General features: G+C 40.7%; 1 protein-coding gene across 1 annotated transcript; it reads left to right on the top strand.

The window, feature by feature from the left end:
* Positions 1-130: 130 nt before the first annotated feature.
* Positions 131-11,016, top strand: LOC129810933 (solute carrier family 35 member E1-like). The gene is made up of 6 exons (XM_055861943.1): positions 131-680; positions 1,871-1,941; positions 4,579-4,716; positions 6,472-6,597; positions 7,003-7,248; positions 7,919-11,016. The coding sequence occupies exons 1-6, from the start codon at positions 353-355 to the stop codon at positions 8,153-8,155; spliced, it is 1,146 nt and encodes a 381-aa protein (XP_055717918.1). The 5' UTR covers positions 131-352; the 3' UTR covers positions 8,156-11,016.
* Positions 11,017-12,196: the final 1,180 nt, after the last annotated feature.

Genomic DNA, 12,196 nt, shown 5'->3' with positions numbered 1-12,196 from the left:
TGCTGCGTTCAAAAACTTAAGTCGGACATTTCAGTGTTCTGACTAGCACATGAACGCGGCATTTATTCTCAGCGTTGTACGTAGCAGAGCCATATGACTGGTACGTAGTAGCTGCAAAGACGGAAGAGGAAACGAGACACCCCACTCCCTGTTTCAATGAAAGTCAACTAGACCAAGTTGCTATTGCATCCGTGTCTATGGGAGACACACCCAGTTAAGTAGACCGGAACTGACTTTTTTTTCCAATGGTAAACTGCCTGCGTGAACTGTCTTCATTTATCCACCATCTTTGGTAGCTGCTCCACGTCTCACTGCTGGCCTTGCATTGCCGCCGGTGAATCCGAACTGGAAGATGGCTGCGGTGGAACGTCCCCCAGTCAAGGAAGGGGTCCGGATAGCTTTACTCTGTTTCTGTTGGTACACTGTTAGTTCGGGAGGTAACGTCGTTAACAAAATTATTCTAAATGGATTCCCTTATCCTGTCACCGTTTCGCTCTTTCATATACTCTCAATCGTCGTCTTCCTTCCTACGTTGTTGAAGGCATGGGGAGTCCCGAAAACAGAAGTACCAACTATATACTACAAATGGTATATTCTCCCTTTAGCTTTTGGGAAATACTTCGCTTCTGTGTCGGCCCACTTCAGTATATGGAAGGTACCTGTTTCCTACGCACACACTGGTAAGACTTGTACGAGCTCTGAATCGTTGGTTGACGTTTTAACTAACGGAATGTTAGCTCGCAACATTAGCAAATATTTGTATAATGCTTTAGCTTGCTAGCAACGACATCAATTGCTGTCTTGTCCTGGTCAATTTAGGCAAGCTTTGTTTAAGTCACTTGACGATTAGCCAAGGAGCTTGCGTCCTCCCTTACTTACCAACATACTGGGTTTGTTTGAATACATTTTTGTTTGGGGGAGGGGCCTACCTCGACTCCTTCACTTTTGAAAGGAACCTCGGACTCCTACTCCTTCGAGTCGCTATACGTCGATAGGAAACGTACATTCTGAAACCCTTACATTGTACTTAGGTTTGTCCTCTGTTGCATGCCTTTCTTTGTTCGCTTAAATTGATGTTTTTTAATAAAACGTTAATCAAATACAACCACCGACTGTTTCCTCTTGCTGTTACTTTAAGATGGCAACTTGGCGCGAATGCGCATGTGCCAATTGAATCTCAACAAGGAAACGGTCGGTGCTTCACCTTTCCTGACTGGGTCGTCACTAGTTACCACAGCCACAGTCATAAATCATGGACATTTTTTAAACAATTTATCTTCTTTAACTTTAAAATCGGATTTTAAACCGAACCCGAATTTTAACTACTTAACTTTATGCCTAAATCTAACCTTAAATTAAGAACAAAAAGCAAATGTTTGTGTTTATGAATTTCTAGCCAATTTTGACTTTCTGGCCATGGTCACTAGTGGGAACCTGACAGCTCAGAAACGTGCCCTCGGCAACACTTCATGACAGTCCCTTTGTATTATACCATTCACTTCCTAATTAGCTAGGTACCTAATGTATGATGTAAGCCTTTATAAAGTTTAACTGTAACTCATTGCTTTCTTACCTCAGTAACTGACACGTATAGCTATGGTTGACGCAGGGTCATAAGGTTATGCTGCAATAAGTTCCACGTTTTGTGTTGACCAGGGGTGTATATGTGACGCATGAGACACAATGAGACTTAAACTCTTGGTGTGTAGCACAATCGCATGGGCTCCTAAGTCTTTAAACCATTGTATCTCAAAAGTCATGCTCCTTACCTTTTGTAACCTATGCTTGTCCAACTCAAGCCCTTGACCTCAATGTCAAGCACTGAACAGGATCCTTTTATCTATTTTCTTTGTTTCTTTTCACTCCACAGTCAAAGCCACAATGCCTATATGGGTTGTGTTGTTATCAAGGATTATCATGAAGGAGAAGCAAACCACAAAAGTGAGTAACTCAGAGAATTGATAGTGTACAAGCTGCTTTTAAATATATTTTGTCCAAGCAATGGTGATGTGGCACAATGTGAGCCTGTCTGTTGGCTCATATTACTGCCAGCCTTGCAGGTGTATTTGCAGGTCGCAGCGTTGAGGCAGGAAAAAAACGCATCCTGTTAACACTGCAAATAGTGCACAATAAAAAAGCTATTTACAGTGCATTCAGAAAGTATGCAGACCCCTTGACCTTTTTATTCTAAAATGGAATAAATCATTTCCCCCCCTCATCAATACCCCATAATGCGAAACAGGTTTTTAGATATTATTGAAAATGTATTGAAAATAAAAAACATACCTTATTTACATAAGTATTCACAACCTTTGCAATGAGACTTGAAATTGAGCTCTGGTCCATCCTGTTTCCATTGATCATTCTTGAGATGTTTCTACAACTTCATTGGGAGTCCACCTGTGGTAAATTCAATTGAATGGACATGAATTGGAAAGGCACACACCTGCCTATATAGGTTCCACAGTTGACAATGCATGCCATGAGGTCGAAGGAATTGTCCGTAGAGCTCCCACACGGAATTGTGTCTAGGCACAGATCTGAGGAAGGGTACCAAAAATGTTCTTCAGCATTGAAAGTCCCCAAGAACACGGTGGACTCCATCATTCTTAAATGGAGGAAGTTTGTAACCACAAAGACTCTTCCTATAGCTGGCCGCCCGGCCAAACTGAGCAATCAGGGGAGAAGGGCCTTGGTCAGGGAGGTGACCAAGAACCCAATGGTCACTCTGACAAAGCTACGGAGTTCCTCTGTGGAGATGGGAGGACAACCATCTCAGCAGCACTCCACCAATCAGACCTTTATGGTAATAAATTAAGGTTAAATAAAATAGCAGAGTGGCCAGACAGAAGCCAGTCCTCAGTAAAAGGCACATGACAGCCCACTTGGAGTTTGCCAAAAGGCACCTAAATGACTCTCAGACTATGAGAAACTAGATAATCTGCTCTGATGAAACCATGATTGAACTCTTTAGCCTGAATGCCAAGAGTCACGTCTGGAGGAAACCTGGCACCATCCCTACGTTGAAGCATGGTGGTGGCGGTATCATGCTGTGAGGATGTTTTTCAGCGGCAGGGACTGGGACTAGTCAGGATCGAGGGAAAGATGAACGGAGCAAAGTACAGAGAGATCCTTGATGAAAACCTGCTCCAGAGTGCACAGGACTTCAGACCGGGGCGAAGGTTCACCTTCCAACAGGACAATGACCCTCAGCACACAGCCAAGACAATGCAGGAGTGGCTTTGGCGACAAGTCTCTGAATATCCTTTAGTGGCCAAGCCAGAGCTCGTGAAGAGGGCACAACAAAACCTATTCCCCCTCAGGAAACTGAAAAGATTTGGCATGGGTCCTCAGATCCTCAAAAAGTTCTACAGCTGCACCATCGAGAGCATCCTGACTGGGGGCATCACTGCCTGGTATGGCAACTGCTCTGCCTCCCCCTGCAAGACACTACAGAGGGCAGTGCTTACGGCCCAGTACATCACTGGGGCCAAGCTTCCTGCCATCCAGGACCTCTATACCAGGCGGTGTCAGAAGAAGGCCCTAAACATTGTCAAAGACTTCAGCCACCCCAGTCATAGGCAGTTCTCTCTGCTACCGCACGGCAAGCGGTACCGGAGCGCCAAGTCTAGGTCCAAAAGGCTTTTCAACAGCTTCAAACCCCAACCATAAGACTCCTGAACAGCTAATCAAATGACTACCCAGACTATTTGCATTGCCCCCCCCCCCCCCTTTTACGCTGCTGCTATTCTCTGTTTATTTTCTATGCATAGTCATAGACTACGTGTACATATTACCTCGACTAACCGGGGTACATTGACTCTATACCAGTACCCCCTGTATATAGCCTCACTATTGTTATTTTACTACTTATTTGTTTTTTTTACTGATCTATTTTTTTTTTTTACTTCACGTATTTTTCTTAACTGCGTTGTTGGTTAAGGGCTTGTAAGTAAGCATTTCACTGTAAGGTCTACACCTGTTGTATTCGGCGCATGTGACAAATACTATTTTGTTTGACTTGAACCCAATCGAATATCTCTGGAGAGACCTAAAAATAGCTGTGCAGCAACGCTCCCCATCCAACCTAACAGAGCTTGCCTAACAGAGCTTGAGAGGATCTGCAGAGAAGAATGGGAGAAACTCCCTAAATACAGGTGTGCCAAGCTTGTAGAGTCATACCCAAGAAGGCTCAAGGCTGTAATCGCTGCCAAAGGTGCTTCAACAAAGTACTGAGTAAAGGGTCTGAATACTTATGTAAATGTGATATTTTTTTAAATACATTTGCTAAAATTTCTAAACCTGTTTTTGCTTTGTCATTATAGGGTATTGTGATGAGGGGGAAAAAACAATTTCATCCGTTTTAGAATAAGACTGTGGAAAATGTCAAGGGGTCTGAATACTTTCCGAATGCACTGTATGTGCCACAGCCATTTAGAGGGTGGGTTCAATGTGATGACATGTACCACAAACAAATTAGCAAAACAACTGCATGTGTATGGATGGTAATTGTTTCAACCATACTTTTTGACTTTGGCCTACTTTCTCTTTTGCACTCTTGTCCTGTGCCTGTCTCAGGTGTACGTATCTCTCATCCCCATCATCGGCGGAGTGCTTCTGGCCACAATGACAGAGATGTCCTTTGATGTATCTGGGTTAGTCAGTGCCCTGGCCGCCACACTCTGCTTCTCACTGCAAAACATATTTTCCAAAAAGGTATGTCTTACCAGTTGGCACCCTTTGAAAAGGACTATTGTTTGTGTTGTTAGATGATGGATACAAGTATAGCACATTTTGAACTTAGGAGGACCTTTGAATGAAGTATGTGTTTGAGCAGAGGTTGTAGAATAAGTTCAAGACGTTTTCCTTTTAATAGAATACTGTATTATTTGAAGTAAAAGCACTCCTTGCAATATTCAAGTGAAGACATAATAGACATCACTCATACTAAACATGAAAACACACAAAAGGAAAACTCAAGGGCAAGGCCTATTCGTATGAAGCCTTGTTAATCCTTGCAATGCATTTGCATATTACGTACTGTAGATGTGCTGTGTCATCTGTCCTACATTTTCCTGCTGTTTTTAAGTGGTCTCCCTTAAACCAATATTTGAGAAGGACATACACTCACCTGCCAGTTTATTAGGTACATCACCCCATTTATGAAAATTGATTTCTCCTACAGACAGGAGTCAGGTGGCCGTGGCTTGCTATATAAAGCAGGCATCGAGGCATTCAGTTACTGTTCGATTGAACATCAAAATGAGTGACCTAAGGGACTTTGAGCATTGCATGATCGTCAGTGCCAGACGCGCTGGATCCATTCTCAGAAACAGCCGCCCTCCTGAGCTTTTCACGCACAACAGTGTCATCAAAGATTTACAGAGGATGGTGCGACAAACAAACAAACATCCAGTCAGCGGCAGTCCTGTGGGTGAAAACAGCTCGTTGATGAGAGGTTGAAGGAGAATCGTGCAAGTTAACAGATGAGCCACAGACAGACGAATAATGGGGCAGTACAACAGAGGTGTGCAGAACGCATCTCGGAACACACAACTCGTCAGGCCTTGTTACGGGTGAGCCATTACAGCAGACGACCACACCGGTTTCCACTCCTATCAGCTAAAAACAAGTGAGCACGCGATCACCAACACTGGACAATTGGGGAGTGGAAAAACATTGCCTGGAACATGACAGCGAGTTCAGTTTACTTGATTGACCTGCGCACTCCCCAGACCTCAACCCAATAGAGCATCTTTGGGATGAGATGGAACGGGCTGTTCACAGCATAAACTAGATGGGTGTACCTAAAACTAGTCGGTGAGTGTATTTACCCCATAGCACATTACTCTGTGACGTGTTATGAATGACTTGATATTACTAACCCTGCAGTCAAATTACTGTAATAATTTGTAGTGTTAGACTTATATACAGGGATGTCTTGTTAATTACCAACTGCTTAGTTACCTGTCTCTCATACTTGTTGATGAAGAAAAGCATCCAACCGACAAGGAATTTGTGTGACCTCTGAATTTCTAACGATGTGCCTTTTGTCTTGATTTGAGGTTTATTTTTCTGCTCACTTGATTTCTAACGCCTCGATCAGTCAGATTACGTTTCGGTACACTAGAAGCACATTCATTTCCATTGGAACGCTGCGTTTACCTTGCAGCACTGCAGAGGCAGTTGCGGCGTGTTCTGTGCGGTGCATACTTTGGATTTATCCAGCGTATGCATCAAATTGTATACGTAGACTTGACAGAAATAGGAGCAGAAGGTGAATGTTAAACTTTTGTTGCACACACATTAACAATTTTGGATTACATAATGGAAAAGGTTTGACTGCATAATGTATTACGCAGAATTGATGCAATGACACTGTCGGTCTGATCGAGGCGTAAGGGCAACACAACAGTTGTTTTCTGCCTAAGAAATAACAAGGGCCATGAATGAATAACCATTTCTTTTTAGGTGCTGCGGGACACGAGGATGCACCACCTGAGACTTCTCAACATACTGGGCTTCAATGCTGTTTTCTTCATGGTGCCTACTTGGGTTCTGGTGGACCTCTCCTCATTCTTGGTTGAGGGGGATTTTGTGAGTTAAAAAAGGATAGGATACATTTTTCAGTTTTGTAAAGTATATGCGCAGGTTCATACATTACGCATCAACTAATATGGTCCAATTGTTGTCCAGCTTATAAGATAGTGTTTCATCTACTGCTTATAGTGTATGTCCGTCTTATATCCACATTATATATATTCACAAGTCTACAGGATGTCACACAGTATGTACCATAAGTTTGTTATCCATTTCCTTTGCTTAATCCTCAATATACCTTCACACACAACAAAATCTCTAGTATCCGGTTGCCTTTTGTTCAATTGTCACATTGAGACCACAACCTGGATATATTATATTTTCCTAGAAAGTCATGACTAAATCCATTGTTCTCTCCAAATATCCAAGTAATCATTTCCTCCCTCTGCATAACCCCTCCAGACAGGCATGTCTGAATGGACCGGCACCTTTCTTTTACTCCTCGTCAGCGGCTTTTGTAACTTTGCTCAGAACGTCATCGCCTTCAGCGTCCTCAACCTGGTCAGCCCGCTGAGCTACGCTGTGGCAAACGCCACCAAGAGGATCATGGTCATCAGCATATCGCTCCTGATGCTGCGTAACCCAGTCAGCTCCACCAACATCATGGGCATGATGACGGCCATTGTGGGCGTCTTCCTGTACAACAAGGTGACTCCCTCTGACACGCTTACATATACTTTTTTGACATTTATCCAGTCAATACAATCGCTTCTTTCACCTACGGTGGGTAAACCACTCGCATATCACAATTATTGCAATGTAAACCTTGAATATAGTCGCTATCTGCACAATCAGTGCTATTAAGAAAGAAGCGCATTTGTGCATCTGCATGCTGAATGCTGAGTTTGATTTAATTGTTAATCTATTTCATGAACTAAGTTTAATTAGATGTTGGTGACCAACATGTTGGAAATGTTCAGACACTATTGTACTATGCGGCGCGAAGTCTATAGAGCAAAATGTTTTTTTGTCATCTCAGATGCAAATTCTATAAATACCCAACATCCTATGCGTATACTCCTCACACCTTGCAATTTTGATATTTAAACTCACACGACAGTCTTACATTTTATTAAAAGACAACCAATTGTGCTTGTTGTCGCCATGGTGCTTGCTCTGCGCTGCATACGGGGAGGGGAGTTTCAGTGGATCTGTAAGATCCTCTGAATTCCTCCCCCGCTGAGGAAAATTTACATGCAACTTTATAACTACATAGAACTTTGTGAAATCACACAATGGTAATTTACATCAATGTGTATTTTTGTCATTCTTTGTTATATGCTATGCTAAGCTATTCACTTCTCTTCACTGCCAACAGGCGAAATATGACGCCAATAAGGAAGCTAAGAAGAAGCTGCTGCCCTCCTCCAAGCAGGACACAATGTCCTTTGACAATTTGGGACTGGACAAGACGCAGCCCAATGGTTCAGTGCCTTTCTCCCAAGGCTCAGACATTCAGTATGGTCGAAGCAACGTGCTGACCGACCACTTCCAGTACAGCCGGCAGGCCTACACAATGAACTACGGCGCCTCCAACCACCAGTATGTGGTTTAGGCTGGTGGATGCCTACATGGACATATTGTAAAAAGAAAGGAAGGCAAGTACTGTCGTATTGGCGGGAGAGGAAAGTATCAATCGCGAGTTGGCCAGCGTTTTGTCCCAAAAATGTTCTCCTAACATATTTTCTTCACCTCTGCGTGTTTTATTTATTTTGATATGAACACTTAAAGATAGTTCAGTCCAAATCAACGTTTGTCAGATGTTTTCAAACCTTTTAAAAGTAATCTGACATTGAGATAAGCCCACGTCAACTCTTGTAGATCAAGCTGTATGTCTCAATCATAAATGAATGAGAAAGATTGGCACCATCTAATTTCATCATTTTTTTATGGTGTCAATATTTCCAGTTAATTTGGGATTGAGGGATACCATTGGATCTACACAACAGATGGCTTGGAATATGGACTCATCTGACAAATGTTGATTTTGGAGTGAAGTTAAAGATGCAGTACAGGATCTGAAGCACATATTATACGATTTGAAAACGTTTTTTTGCAGGACGTAACATATCATACGAAATAGTTGACGTAGTCCACAATTTACGAGGACGCATTTTGGCTCGTGATCACTACTTTCAAAACTACTGGCTGAAATTTGCTTGCTGAGGGAAGGGATGTTGCTGTATTCTTTTTACTGTGGAAGCTTGCTAATGTGGTAATAATTGTTACTGTAGCCACAATGGCATAGGTCCAAATAAATTGAACAGAACTTTTACTATATATCAAAGACCATGAAATGTTTTGAATTAATTACCATGACTGTAATGCTTTGAATCAGGCTTGCACTCAGTTATATTGACCCCAATTTTATCAGAGAAGACCTGATAATTTTACACTTTTGTGTTTTTGCAGAGATTGGCAACATTTTGGTTCTATACATGTAAAAACGTTTGCCCAGAAAACATTTTCTTGTTGGTCTTTAACTAATGATGGAGGCATGGCATGAAAATGTATGTAAACGATCGTAGTTACAGATAAATTGAGAATCTTTCATTCTGTGGTTCCATATATACATTTTAGTTATTTAATCAATTCATATCTGATCTGGTAAAAGCTTTGTAATATGGGGTTACATGGGTCAAGTAACTGAGATGCACCTAGTTTTGTGGCAGACCAACTTGGATCAGGTATAAAAGTCAGTAGACTCCACATGCTTTTGCCGGTTTGTCATTTTTCTTCCCAATATTCACACTTAAAATCATCAGATTGAGGAATAGTAATTTAGCCTACAGGGAAGAGCTGTTTTTCAAAGCTAATGTGGAGCACCTGAACTAGTTAACTGGTTAAGGTTTGCACATTGTAGATAAATGAAAGATGTGACAGAGAGACTGTGACTAACTCTTGTGTGGAAGCTCTATTATAGTGTACAGCTGGAGAACGGATGGTAATAATGTTATTAACCCCATTAACTTAAACGTTATACTTGTTGAATATAAAAATCATATTCTTCTAGTCTACATTTTTCATTTGAGTTTGCTTGTTTCAATTTGTTGCAGAACATTCCAGCATTGTAAGTGGACAATTTCTTTGCTGTTTCCTAACTGCAGGGATGTTCGCTCTGACTGTATTTATTGCATGTCTAGCGACTAATGTATATTGGGCAGCAACAAACTACTATTTTGGGCAGCAACACATTTTTGCTGTTTACCATCAATACAAATAATAGCATTTATTTGGATATCTTCTACGGTATGTACTGAGTAGCACATAGTTCTGGTTGGCTGCACAGAGATGATCCAGGTGTATTTACACATTTGTAGAATTGTGTATGTATGAGCTTGTGTGGAATTCTCAGGTAGTTCCAAGCTTATTTCATATTCCATTCAATGAAGCTCCCGTATCATTTGGTTCAGTAGGTTTGGTCTGGTTACGTAATGAAATTCATACTGGCGTGGTGATTAGGCTATAGAGATTTTAGTACACGTGACTAACTTATGCCTGTTATCTGCATGTCCTCATGAATTTAGAGTTTTGAATTTACCTGTCATCTATTGGATAGTGTTAAAGTAAACTAATTTGAAGAAATCCAATGACAGTGGATAACTTCAATATTAGGATTTGATTTCACCTTGGCTTATAAAGTATGGAAGATCAAATGTTGGAGCCATGATTGGATTCTTCTAAATCCCATTTGTCACCTTCAATATGTAGTAAAATTTGAGCCCATTGTATTATTTTGCGACCTATTGTTTTTATTACTGTGCTGACATTCTGTTAAACTGTCTCAAGCTTTCCTCTTAAATCTATGGTTGAGTTTGTCACGTCCTGATGCGAGATGCCAAATGAAAGAAGCTACGTGGCTCAAGTCAATATTTATTGGTCGCTTACACACTTATCGCAGGTGCAGTGAAATGCTTATGTTTCTGGCTCCAACAATGCAGCAATATCTAGCAATACAATAACAATACACACATACACCCCCCCCCCCCCCGAAGGATTTTGACTCCTCTTAAAAGGCTTGTGTGACGCAGTAGCACAGAATGATGGAATCTGGTGTATATGTTTAATGTAAAGCCTAATATTTGACTGTACAGTAAGCTAAATAACATTTTGAACATGCGATTTAGAGAAACTATTTTCGTTAAATCTGGGATGGCATTTGAGGTTATGTCGTTATTTACTGGAATGAACATTTAGCTGTGTGGGGGTTTGCTTTGTAAAAGTTGTATAAATTAAATTTTTCCTGTTTTTAAAGGATCTTGAAAAACAGATTTTTTTTACTGAAACAATGTTTATAGATTTTTATTTATGGTGTCTAGGTACAGAAAAGTGTACATAAGTGCAACCATGCACAGTCTTGTCTGCTTACGTTTTTAGATGTAAATGTAAAAAGAATTAAATGCATTGTGAAATGAATATGACTTTCACTGACTTTGGACAGGTGGGTGCTTACATTGGTAAGTCCAAAATCCCAAATATATTACAATATACATTAAGTAATAATGTTATAGTTGACATTAATTCTAATGATATATTTTATGTTCAATAAATTGTTTTCAATTGTTTATAATAATCAGGACTAGTATGAACTTTAACTCAACTCTACAGCCTATCCAATGTAAAGCTAGTGCTACCTCGGATCAAGAACAGACTTATTTTTACGAGATCTCAATATTCCCCCTCCATTTCTTACTTTCAGGCACGTCATGGGTATTTGAATATTGCTTGGATGAGGACAATGGAGTACCACCATATGAGTCATACTACCCATAAATCATAGCAGTCAAATAAGGAAATGGTTCCAGTTTTTTCCCCACCATTTATTTTCCCATAGGGGATTTTAGAAGCTGTGTTTCTTATAGGCTTACCCTGGTGTGACGTTTTGATAACCGTGTAAATCTCTCTAGGACAACGTGATTTTTATCAACATATTCACCTGTATTTATCCCCCCAAAATGCTAATGTGGTTATCATAAAGAATTACAAATGCCATGTTGATCTGGACAAGATTGCCGAATCAAGGCAAAGGTAAGAATCTCTGGATTAACTATCTGTTAGCTAAATTTGGTAATGAATAAATTGGCAAAATGTCTTTAAATTGACCATTCTGTCTTGTGCAAGTTTTAAATTGACATATTGCTTTTTAGCAAAGGTGTCAGCTAGAGATGATGTGCAAGAGATTGCAGGGATTTGTAGTCTCGCATGATGTCCACTTTGATGCTAATTAGCATTTTCGAATTTGAGAGTAAATAAAGCCAAGCTCTATTGATAACAGTAATCTGGTCCGAGAGAGATTTACATGGTTATCACGCTAGGGTAAGTCTACATGAAACAGCCCTTTATTTTTTTTTAAGTGTTTCTAAAATTACCTGTTGAAAAAACAATTGGAACCATTTCCCTGTTTGACTACTAGGTTTTGTGGGTATTATGACACCTCCCCTGTGGGGCTCTATAGGGCTTTGTATTGGTAGAAATAGCTCCACATGTCCAATGTTAACTGTGCCATAGGGGCTAGGGCACAAGTCAAACTCATTCCACAGAGGGCCAAGTGTCTGCAGGTTTTTGCTCCTCCTTTGTACTTGATTGATGATATAAG

The sequence above is a fragment of the Salvelinus fontinalis genome, chromosome 14, assembly GCF_029448725.1.
Source record: "Salvelinus fontinalis isolate EN_2023a chromosome 14, ASM2944872v1, whole genome shotgun sequence".
Classification (NCBI taxonomy): Eukaryota; Metazoa; Chordata; class Actinopteri; order Salmoniformes; family Salmonidae; genus Salvelinus; species Salvelinus fontinalis.
The sequence above is the reverse complement of the archived record's forward strand: the minus strand, read 5'-3'. Positions and strand labels throughout refer to the sequence as shown.

Bases quoted from the DNA above. Each gene is read 5' to 3' on its own strand.
- LOC129810933 (XM_055861943.1), top strand. From the start codon at position 353: ATGGCTGCGGTGGAACGTCCCCCAGTCAAGGAAGGGGTCCGGATAGCT. The intron at 681-1,870 runs GTAAGACTTGTA...TTCACTCCACAG, and splicing joins TGTTTCCTACGCACACACTG to TCAAAGCCACAATGCCTATA. The intron at 7,249-7,918 runs GTGACTCCCTCT...CACTGCCAACAG, and splicing joins GCGTCTTCCTGTACAACAAG to GCGAAATATGACGCCAATAA.